Source organism: Polypterus senegalus, chromosome 14 (assembly GCF_016835505.1).
Source record: "Polypterus senegalus isolate Bchr_013 chromosome 14, ASM1683550v1, whole genome shotgun sequence".
NCBI classification, from domain to species: Eukaryota; Metazoa; Chordata; class Cladistia; order Polypteriformes; family Polypteridae; genus Polypterus; species Polypterus senegalus.
Genome location: NC_053167.1, coordinates 95,881,223 through 95,893,480, shown reverse-complemented (window position 1 = coordinate 95,893,480; position 12,258 = coordinate 95,881,223). Strand labels below are relative to the sequence as shown.

The 12,258-nt window shown below is 39.2% G+C and overlaps 1 protein-coding gene across 2 annotated transcripts in view; it reads right to left on the bottom strand.

Moving 5' to 3' along the window:
- The window catches only part of st6galnac5a (ST6 (alpha-N-acetyl-neuraminyl-2,3-beta-galactosyl-1,3)-N-acetylgalactosaminide alpha-2,6-sialyltransferase 5a), a 216,290-nt gene extending 206,643 nt beyond the window's left edge, over positions 1-9,647 (bottom strand). The window contains exons 1-2 of one of the 2 annotated variants that reach the window (XM_039735695.1): positions 9,255-9,647; positions 6,729-6,950 (exon numbers count right to left, since the gene is read on the bottom strand). In XM_039735695.1, the coding sequence (XP_039591629.1) occupies positions 6,729-6,950; positions 9,255-9,269 (237 nt within the window). In that variant the 5' untranslated portion in view covers positions 9,270-9,647. The remainder of the gene's footprint in view (positions 1-6,728; positions 6,951-9,254) is intronic. The other variant, XM_039735694.1, reaches the window with a different exon arrangement.
- Between the last annotated feature and the right edge of the window lie 2,611 nt (positions 9,648-12,258).

Sequence of the window (12,258 nt, the reverse complement as noted above, 5' to 3'; positions counted from 1 at the left end):
CCACCAAATGCTTCCATCAAATAGTTTTGACAATGCTTCTCACACTCAAGCATATTTTGCTAGCAGTAAAGAATTTTGTTGAAAAATCAGAGCATTTTTATTTTGGGTGGCACCATCTTCACCGGCCTATCATTTTACCTTACCCTACATTAAGCTAATTCCGCACTCTCCCTTCCTGGAAAGCCTGTGGTTTTCATTGCTATTAGAGCTCCCATATACTTGCATTATGCGCTTCAGTGCTGTTGTTTAAAAATCCATCTCCTTATTTGCTAGACCCCACATATTGCTGGATCTTGGAGAGCCGGAGTCTGTCCCAGCAGCAGTGAGCACAAGACAGGAAGCAAGTAATCTGAAAGGAGGCTTTCAGAAATGCATAAGTATAAAAAGTATTGAACCAACAGGAAATTGAAGCCTGCAGTTTGTGGACATGTGAACTTTTCAGCAGAAGGGAAGTAATCATTGTGATGGACGGCCGGCAGCTCAACCTGGCCGGGATGCCCCTGAAATGGAAGGATGGGGCAATGTAGCTACTTGCCGACACTGACTCCCCCAAAACACCAGATGGCAGCTTCCCTGGAACGTAGAGGTGCCCCAGATTCCCGCAGGGCATCCTGGGACTTGGAGTTCGGTTTCTCAGCCCTGTTGGGTGCCGCCTGGGGGAGCTATCGAAAAGGACATGGGAACTCATCTTTTTCCTATATCGAATTACTTCTGGGATGAAGAAAAAGTCAGTTCATCATTAGACCTGGACGTGCTAGCCAGTCATGTGGTCAGAAGGAGAGAAGCACTTCCGGGTCAAGGACTATTTAAAGAACTGATGCGAACCCAACAAGTGAGCCAGAGTTGGGAGGTAGAAGACAGAGCTTGCTGGGAGGTGTGAAGAAAGAGTACTGTGATTATTATTGAGCATTGTGATAACTGTGGCTGTGGTGCTTTGAAGGCACTGTGCAGAAAGAAAATAATTAAAAAATATCTTCTTGGTGCTTTTATCCTTTGTCCTGCGTGTCTGTCAATTGGGATTAAGGGGCAACAGCAACCTCTGGCGTTTACATCATACACGGAAGGCACTTGTTCTGTGTCAGACTGATCACTTTGCCTTCCTCTGTTTCCAGGACTTATATTCATAGACGTTTATAATATCTCCAATTCTTGGTCCACTTTAATGCTCTAGATACAGTAAGTCTCTATTAGAACTGAGGAAAGTTTAGAATGAATGCACCCTTTCTAAAGTACTTCTTGCCTCCATCAATTCCCTTCTCCAAAAAAAAAATCAGGAAGCAACAGACAGGCTTCATTTTATAAAGCATCCATCAGAAGAGGGCAGCATGGTGATCCAGTGGATGTTGCTGCCTCACAGTTCACAAAGGCTGCTTCTGAGTCTCTCTGATGGTCACTGCCTCTTCATGTTCCTCCCATGTCTACCTCGGTCTATTTCCCAGAACTTTGACTTTCTCCAGCATTTCAAAGGTACAGCACAAAGGTTAGATTGACTGGTGACTCTAAAATGGTCCAGTTTGAGTGATTGGGGTTTTATTTTTGTATGAATGTGTCTTGCAATGGACTGGGGCTCATCCAAGAACTGTCCCTTGCCTAGCATCCAAAGATTTCTCAATACTCTTACACTGGATGAGCGAGTTAAGAACATAGATGGAGATATCATTGCCTTATGGCAAACACCAAACTCACACTTTGATTTTTTGGAAATTTTAAAAAGAACAAGGAACAAAGTCTCCTACTTTCAGCTTGTACATAATGATGTCAAATTCTATAGTCAAAGTAAGACCCCTAACATTGGAATGACTCTATTTATTACTGTGCAAGACCATCATTTGTGAAGAAGTGAAACCACCCAGCACAGATACCCGTTTTTTGACCAACAATGCAATCCTGCCATAACTGTAAAATCAACACTGACTCCCTAAAAGCTTATAATAAAAACAACATTTCACAAATAGGCGGATGTTTTGCTAATCAAGATGCAACATGCAGTATACCGTAAATTTGTCAGTTTAGTTGGTCACTTTAATTTTTACTAACATGTTTCAAATAGCTGCATTAGAATTTCCACCCAAAAAATAAACGTATGCTGCTAACAGTATTAGGTCAGTGTGAGTTAGGTAATGGATTTAACCACTCCTGTGAAATATTGCTTTAGGTATTACATCTAAAGCATCTTCTGTCACATACACATACTGAAAATTTCAGAATAGGATGTTTTCTTGCTGCTTAGATGTGGCTTGATGTAAAACTAATTTTAGATTCCCCTACTTTCATCACACTGACTCATTCAAACATATTCTTCTCCCTGATTTATGATTTACCGAGTCATTATACATTCATTTTGACCTCACTGCATCAAAATCCATCTTTTAACTGGTTCAAATGTTCCTTAATGTGCCTTAAAATCATGATTTACTGTGCAGCAGCCCTTCCTTTTGTACATTGTGACCTAATATCAGTAGACGTGATGTTTCACAAAAACTGAATGACGTGCATGTATCCAGCACTTCAGCTCCCTGTCATCTTGCAAAGGGCTAAAGATAAAAAAAAAAAACAAACACAAAAATGTAACAATAACACTGGGGCTCAGTAATTTGGAAATCTCACTCTCTCTGTCTCACTCTCTCTCACTCTTGCTCCTTCTCTGCCAAGCTGGAAATATCTGTAAATGTATATGTGTAATTATATCGGATGGCATGGCTGGAGAAGGGCTTTGATTGAAAATGTGGAAATAGCTTGACTGGTAGCAATAATCACAACGGTGAAGCCATATTAGCATGTACTGTACACAGAGTGTCTCAAACACACCTTTTAATAAATCAAGCTGCGTTACAGACAATGTTTCTTTTATACGGCACCTTTCCGTGTAAACACCATCCCTAGTTGCTCTTCGCATACAGGGCTAAGGCAGAAGTGCCTGCACACTTTCTTAACAGTTGAAGCACAGATGAGTTAGGTTAAATGGCCAGATCCACCCGGTGAGTATGAGTATGCGGCAAACGCAGCAATCTAACACTTTAAAGTTCACTGCCGTAGCCACTTGGGAAAAAAACGAATGGCTAAATAAAGTTCTAGCGTATATATTAATAACATAAACTCCGATGTTAACGTTGTCCCACTGCTAACAATGGTGACCATCCAAATGACAAATGTTCAGTAATGTGGCAGCCATAATTTTAAGTTTGCATTAAAACAAACAAAATAGGTACAAATTTGCTTGTTTTAATAATTATACATTTGTTTTTAATATAAGATATAAAATAGCATCTAAAAAAGGAGTGCCTAAAAGTAAAAAGAAGGATTGTTTGAAAATGTTAAGAATAGTTGCCTGTTTCCACCCCAAATAAAAATATGTTCTGAGATTTGTAATTGAGATATTATTGTTATGTGAAATATGTGAGTTCATTTTGTTTTCAATGTACTTGTTATATATATCTTAGTAAAACTTCAGGATAATAATACATTAATATAGCGCTTTTCTCAGTACTCAAAGCACTATCCACACAGGGAGGAACCGAACCCCACAATCTTCCACAGTCTCTTTACTGCAAAGCAGCAGCACTACCACTGCACCACCTGTGAGGACAGACCATAAGCTGTATTTTAAAAATTGTTTGTGGAACAAAAAGAAATGTCTAATATAACCTCCCACATTGCAATCCTGAAAACTCCTTTACTTAAAGATTGTTGAAGCTTGTATTGTAGAGGTGTAGAGGCTAATCAGACGTTTACATTTTTCTTTATTTTTATTTTATTAATCCATGAGGTGAAATTGTCTTTTTGCATGACCTTTGGGGGTCAAAGCTCAAGATCCATCATTGTACACCAATTTTCAGGTTAAGGGTCCTGTTCAAGGTTCCAACAGAGTAAGATCTTCCGGCAGTAATGGGATGTGAACCAGTAACCTTCCAGATACTAACACAGATCCTTAGCCCCACAGCCACCATTAATACCATTACTAATGCTAATACTATTAATAATAATGAGTTATTTGTATCTTTTACATTCTCCCTTTCATGAACAAACACATTTCCATTGATCCACCTGTTTAATTAATTTTATTCATTTACAGGAGCACAGACAGCCTGCACCTATCCCAGGTCCAAAAGGCATAAGGAAAAACAATACACTGGACGGGATGCCATATTTTAGGTGCATAAATCCAACCTACAATCTTCAGACATTAGTTCTGTAATGGCACCTCAGAAATACTCCTAGAAATATTGCTTGAAAAAGAACCATTTCATTTCGGGAACGATTCTTTGTACATAAAGTTGTTTCTTTGGACTTTGAAAAGGAGACCAATATGTAGTCAAAACAGAAATCTTTCAAGTATAGTAACTAAACTAGCAGAATACTAAAAGATTAAAAAAAAAACTGAGCTAAGCCTGTGTGATTGTGTACAACGAGAGTCACTTTAAAATCGGGAACAAATTGAAATTTCACAAACGTGTTACCGTTTATTCAAGGGTATTTGTGGAAATTATTACGGATTCTTTCTGGAAATTTCGTGTGGATAGTTCTTTTAGGAACCAAAAATGACTCCCCTACGTCAAGGCTCTGAAGAAGCATTTTCATATTTTTATAGAAAATTGTTATAAATAATATAATATGAAAATAACATGCCGTCCATGTTTGCGCTAAGCAATCCGGCACCCGGGAAGGAAACGCGAATCATTCACGCGCTCCCTATGGAGTGTGCAGTACGCTGTCCAAGGTGCTGAAACGGGGCACTTCTTTGCAAAAGAGGATGTTTTCCTCATGATGACCAATATAAGTATTTGTACTTTCAGCAACTGATTTTAAAGGGGATGGGGTGCCCTTTAATGCGACCTTTTTTTGTGCTCTATAAAGCACTATGTAATGATGTATGCCATTACACAAAGTAAGCTATTGTGCAAAGCTGAACTTTTAATTGGAACTCCCTGTTTAGTTAACATGACATTAAACTCAAGAGTTGGTCGTCTGTCGCCTATTTAGGTGGATTATAGGCCTACTATAACTGACTTACACTAAGAGGTTAAATGCTATTATTGATGCTACATAAAAACATGCTGATAGACCATTTCCCATAAGAAGTATATACTGTACATTTAATGTACAAACATTGTATGTTACATACTGCAATTAACAGCATGCACCATCACACAAAGCTTTTCACAAGTAAATAAGATTATAAACTCAAACCGAAAGGTAAAATAAAAAAAAAAAAATCAAAAAGCGTTGAGGTACAGTTGATAGATTTTAAAAAGCAATTATGAAAAGTAGCAACACAAAACCAACAGTGTAATAAAAATGAAAAGCTATGCATTATGTGTAAATCTGACTTAAATGACTTTGGAACTCACCTGGAAACTGCTTCATTTATTAAAAAAAAAACTGCTACACAGTGTCTATATTAGCTAAAATATATATTATTTATAACCAAAACCCTAACAGAAAGATATTCATGAATTATCACCAACTAACAGAAATTTCTATGATGGTATACTAGCACTAAAAATACAAACACTCAGAAAGATATAAAATGCATACACACACGATTAAATACATTCAACTGTGATAATTCCAAACAAATTATGACGCATTGAAACTCTAGACTGATAAGCTTGAGATAAAAGGAAAGCTCAGCTGTCTTATATAAAAGAACGCAGCTGTCAGAAATTGTGAACTAGTTAAGTCAATGTTTATGAGCTACGGAAACTTAATGAATCTGGAGTTCAAGAACTGCACACGCCAACTTTGACAATGTTGGTTTTGAGTCTTATTTTGGTAAGTACATTTTTTAAGTGCAAAGCCTGTAGTGTTATTTTCTTTATTTTGTATAAATATCTTTCATATTAGCAGCATTCTATACAGAGGAGATACATGGAAACTACAAGTCTGACTCAGTGTTGGAGGAACATAACACAGTAGTTGCCGTCATAGCAGTAGTAACATCGTCACATGTAAAGAGTACACACCACACAGAACATGCATCAAACATTGATAGAAATCAACATTCTAGAAGAGGGATCATTTGTTAGACATTATTCCCACCAGCATTTTTCCCATTTCTCTGTCATACATGCCAAATATTTTTTTTTCTTCTTTTTGATATCATTTAATTACCACATAAATGCTAATTGCAATGTTCTTATTAAGAAATCACAAATAAATACATCTGTGTTTTACAGGAATGATATGACACCAATCGTAAGTGATGTGGAGACATTCACTCAGGCAAAATCACACAACTCTGCTTTCCACAATTTGGATTTAACATTAAATGCAGTGAAAGAAATACATCTAAACAAATGCAGAAAAGTACAAAAAAAAAATGAAATTCTGCTTAAAAGCACTTATAAGACACAGAGTGCAACTGTTAACAACAAACTACTTTGAAATAGGAAATGTAATCTGTTAATCTCTGGGGGGAGCTTTAATCAAGTTTATTACATTTAAATAGCCTTGGAGATCATTATCTCATAATATAGGCAACACTCCAATTAACCTTTACTCTTGAGCTTGGTAGTACCTTGAATTCCCTCTCTCTGCATCAGTAAGTAAGACATAACTGTGCTTAATATCACTTCACACAATATGTATGGAATAATCATCAGATTTGTGGTTTTAAAGCACTGTTGGTCAGAAACTACCTAGCACACCCTTTATGTTAACTGTCCTGCCAGGCAGGATAAAAAGAGCTTAGGTTATGTCAAGCAACATGTGGGATATAAAGGATTTACCTTGTGATCTATGATGCTGAGATATCCTTGCAGGGGAGGTGCCGAGGTTTTCATCGCTGTAGTGGCAATTTGCACCGGTTGTTTTTCCTCCTTGTGTTGAACAACAGGCTGGTCTCTTTGTGAGCTGCTGCTGTTGTTGCTGCTGCCGTTTCCTCTGCTGTTGTATACGACCAGCAAGCTTGTGCACATGGTAATCACTAAAAACAATGCTACTCCATGCCTCTGAGCAAAGGGGAAAAAACAAAAAAGATGATTTGATTGCTGCATTTCTAAGACTACAGTACACATCAATCACATCTAAATTCAGATTGAAATTCTTGGTAATCAAAGTATTTTGTGAGGAGTTGGGTTAAAGAAGAAGACAAACATCCATCTCTCTCTGTCTTCTTACACTGCCTTTTGTTTTCCAGGAATGGGCTCGGGGTAGCTGGATATTTTCCTGCAAGCACTGGGCACAATCTGGTAGTATCTCAGCATGGGGCTCCTGTTACAGCCTAGAATATGCTCAGACACACACACACCCACACACACCCACGTGTTCACTTACACTTGTGTGGATAAGGAAGTAAACTGCAGTTCTTAGAGGATTCTGTAAGAACATGAGTAGAACATATACACTTTGCATAGATTCTAACCTAGGAGGTGAACATGTATGCCAGCAAGTAGCGGGATTAACTTTGCACATACAGTACAGCTAATAATTTTTTTTTAAATATTTTTATGAATAGCAGTAAGCAGTTATGAAAGCAGTAAGTTCTCTAAAAAGCTGTAAACAATCATTTTAATTTAACAGAGTTAAGACATCATCTGCGAATGGATGATTGGTTTCACTGCACTCTTAAAAATGAAGGAGCCAGAGTGGTTCTTCAGAGCAACACCATAAGGGAACCATTTTGGGTTCCCAAAAGAGCTATCCACATGAAGGTTCCAGAAAGAAATTTTAATGTAGAATATGTAGCTGGCTTCATAAATAACCATAAATTAATAAGTTGTGACATATTAATAATTTTCTGATTTTAAAAAGACTCTCACTACATGCAACACCACAAGTTACGTTCAGGCTTTCTTGATCTATTGTGTCCTTAACAAGCCGTACATGAAAGATTTCTGTTCTGTCCACATATTAGGAACCTTTTCAAAACACAAAGGACCAACTTCATATGCAAAAAAAACCCTTCCAAGACTGAAATGGTGGCTTGGCAAGCCACAAGGAACAAGGAGCCATACAACCCAGTCGAGTGCCATTAAAGAAAAAGTACTATTGAGAGTGATACAGTTGGCAAGGTTTCTTGTTTTTATTAGATACATTATACAGAAAAATCAGCAGATATAGTATTCAGAATTCTATGTTCTTCATTCATTGATTTATAACAATTAAATACTACAAACACAAAATGAATGTATTTAACGTGTATTAGTTGAAATACTTATGGCTGAAAATAGCTTGAAAATTGCGGTGTAATCTGCTTCCCAATGATAAATAAATAAATAGTTTTCTGGTTTTCATCAGCAAAGTTTAAAGGATTAACGGAAGCTGGGTTACTGCTCTGTGCGTAAAGCATCAATCATATTTGCAACGAGGAATGTAACTGTTTTGTGGAACTTGATCAAAAAGCTAATGAAAAGTTTCCGTCAGATTCTCTAAAGCTTTAGAAAAGGCGAACTGATGTCAAAATATTTTCATGATCTGAGCTCTAGCAGCGCGATGCATATCAGCCAGCTGATATGTAGAGAATACATCAGGCTGCTTTTAGAACTTCATTAGCAGACACCCTTTGTTGCCACAGAAGACGCTCCGAGTGCCGCTGTACTTGGGCGCATCGCGATCTCCTAAAAACGTTCACTCGCAACGCAGTACTGGGCATTGCTATTTGTACGCAAAAATCCGTTTGTTCAGGTAAATGCTAACATTTGCATTTCGAAATCTTGGTTTCAAAGAATCAAAAAGAAAGAGAGTTCCGGGTGTTGAGTGATCTTGCCGCAATTAATCATGTTCATCTCAGGAGAAAGCTACTGTTTAAACTGGTCTAAGCCTTCGGTAGTTTAAACCGATAACTCGCACTACTCTTTCTACTCAGTGTTGCCAAACCACGTTTAACGTATATTTAATACAATTTGGAAAGTGCATGAGAGCTTCACTTAGGTTGCCCATTGCACCGCTGTACTTTACTGAATTCGGTTTCATGATTTGCAGTTTTGCGAAAATCAAAACAGACCCGAAAGATTAAGATGTAACCCAAACTGAATCGTGTTCAGGGGCTTAAACTTTTTTTTCAAATACATGATTTTAAATACTGTATTCTATATATGCTTGCAAGCACAAAGCTGCGCATCCCGCTTTATTATCGGCATCGTTCAGCTGCCAGCCGGCTCCGAAACCGAACGCGCGCTTGGTAGTCCGCAAAGAATAACATCCATGCAACAGAATAAAAGTACTAAGGCGAAGTGGAAAGAAAGCCACACAGATCTCATTTCACGACGAGTATCTACTGACGAAAATAAAGTGTTGCTTGAAAACATTTTTACCATGGGTGTCTTCATTTTGCGCCGCGCTCTCTCTTAATCCCACTGGTCTGCACATCTGGGTTCACTTTTCCTAGGACAAATAGATTATAACCAGTCTGAAAAATCCTTCCGCATCCATATCGTTGTTCAAACAGACTGGACGCGCCAGTCAGCGCTCCACTTACAGCACGGAGATGAGAGGCAAAGGGAGCGACTCGCTGAGCGAACGAGAGGAGCAGGCAAGGAGAAAACAGAAGAGCGAGCGAGCGAGCGAACGAGCGAAGCCCAGCGAGAGCGGAGGGTCTGGCACGGAGGCTACCATCTGCGTGTCCGCCGGGTCTTACTGCGAGTTGTCTCCCAGTCCGAGCTTCTTTATCTTGTCATCGCACCGGCCTTCCTTGTCATGAGCTCAGAGCTGTTCTATAAACGGAAAGGCGAGCGGCACGCGACACCGCGGGCTTACGGCATTAGCAGCTTTAATTCGACTTGTCACATTCCGGGAATCTGCGATTTGTGACTAGTGGGTCACTGACTTAACTCCAGTGAAACAAACGGAAAAATGCAAAAAGTCGCCCGTTGGAAAGCGAAGACAATGTATTGAACTGACAGTATTACGGAATGTCAAAGGGGAATGAGCCTGAAAATAAAACTTCATAATTTCACATAAACAGAATTAGAACTGAATTAGATACAACCAAGTAGATTAGCAAGTTTAATAAATACTGTACAATTTTAACAAACTGACAAGAGGACAGATTGATTCTGGTATGTCATCTCTAATAAGTTTTGAATTTGCAGACACATAAACGAATAGAATAAATTCACATTCATTATGTTAAGATCCAAATTCACATTCATAAGCACAATGATCGTCAGGTTTGAGGCCTCTACAGGATATCAGCACGTTTTCACATGTTTATGACATGAGAGTAAAATTACAGACTGACAGTGAGAAAAAATGTTAAGAGTTGCTTCTTTTGTTTTTAAAAGATTGAGCAACACGTGCCAAGAATAGGTGTAACAGTGAAATGAGGGTTTAGACACTGAGGAGGTTGTGTTGCACTGATAGGATGGGATTTCAGGTGAATGCAACAAAAGCCTAGGATAAGGTATTATTTTCTAGAATTTCAGATGGTTTTTGATGAGGGACTACATGAAAGATGTTGATCAAATTTATAGAAATTTAAAGAAGTGTGAGTTCAGAGTGCAGGATGGGCTTAAACATGGAAAGCGAAGGGTTAGGGTGAGGGGAACTCATTCAGTATGACGTTAAAATTTGTGTCCCTTGTTGGCCAGTGCTAGGGAATCTGCACTTTTTTAATAAAGACAACAATCTGGGTTCCCTGCAGGTGCTCAAGTTTCTTCTCAGAGCCCAGAGACATGCAGGTTGGGTTAAATGGTGTTGATAAGGTTTGCCCTAGTATGTGTGTGCATGTGTGTGTGTGTGTTTACCCTGCGATGGCATGCTGTCCTCATGTTGTTCCCGCTTTGTGCCCTATGATTGCTGGGCCCAGCCCTGGATAAGCAAGTTCAGAAGATGGATGATTAAGTCAAGTCAAGTCTCTTTAAATGGTAGTGGCATGAAATAACGTTCCCCAGAACAAGTGCAAGACAGGTAAAAACTATACTATCTCTCTATTGAATAAAAAAATCCTGGGATGAGACAAGACTTTATAGCCTGGGACAAGGCGTGACTTTTTCAGAGATACTTTCACATCCTGTGAGACGAGACTGTGCCAAGAGATTTAACCATAAAGACAAAGAGTAGATGACAAAGTAGAACATTGTAAAGAGGTTCAAAAGCGCTGGTGCGATACACTTGCTGAGCAGGTTAGAGATAATGGAAGTGATAAAATTTGAAAGTCTCAAAAATGATGATAGTAAAGATCACATTAAGCGCAAACAAATGGAAATTATTACTTGGTGAAATAATGGAACAGCGAAAAGAGTTCAAATATATGGACATAGGTGATATGACAGAAGTATGTAGATATTGTTCGGATTTAAACTTTAAGTTGGAGACTTGTAGATCGTCTAATTCATGTTGCCATCAGGGAAAAGTAGTGTTTCTTCCCAAAGAAGAGGCGTATCCGTGAGAATTAAAAGATTTGTTGTTTGGTGAAGGTGAAATCTACAAACACGAGTGGCAGAGACACAAAGTGGCTGGCACGTAGTGCAGGCTTGGGGGGTTGGCAAGCAAAGCGAGCAGGGGGCAAAGCCCCCTAGTACTATAAGTAAAAGGTAAGTGACTAGTTAGTCAGTCATTTTCCAACCCGCTATATCCTAACACAGGGTCACGGGGATCTGCTGGAGTCAATCCCACCCAGCACAGGGTGCAAGGCAGGAACAAACCCCGGGCAGGGCGCCAGCCCACCACAGGGCACACACACCCACATGCCAAGCACAATTTAGGATCGTCAATACACCTAACCTACATGTCTTTGGACTATTGGAGGAAACCCGAGCACCCGGAGGAAACCCACGCGGACATGGGAAGAACATGCATACTCCATGCAGGAAGGACTCGGGAAGCAAACCCAGGTCTCTTTACTGCGAGGCAGCAGCGCTACCACTGCACCACCGTGCCGCCCTTTGAATAGTTAGTAATAAATAAATAATCATAACAGCTAATAATAAAAAAACAAATAACAAGTGTAACAAAAATACTGTATATATAGTAAATTAGCTGCGGCAACAGATCTGAGGGCAGTGGGAGCACAGAGTTCAGTCCAGACAGCCCAGCAGTAGAAGCTTGTAGAACTGGTTCAGATACTCCAGTACCTTCTGCGGATCGAAGTGGGACAACGAGACCATAGAAGGGGTGTGAGTGGTCCTTTACAGTGCTTTAGGCTTTGTGAATGTATCACTTTAAAATAATGTTTTTAATTAAGGGCAAACAGGTTCCAATGATCTTTTCTGTTGTGTGTGCTGTCTTACAGCCAGAGACACTGCAGTTCCCACACCAGAGGGTGATGCAGCTGGTCAGAACGCTGTTGATGGTGCTCCTGTAGAAACTGGTGAGAAT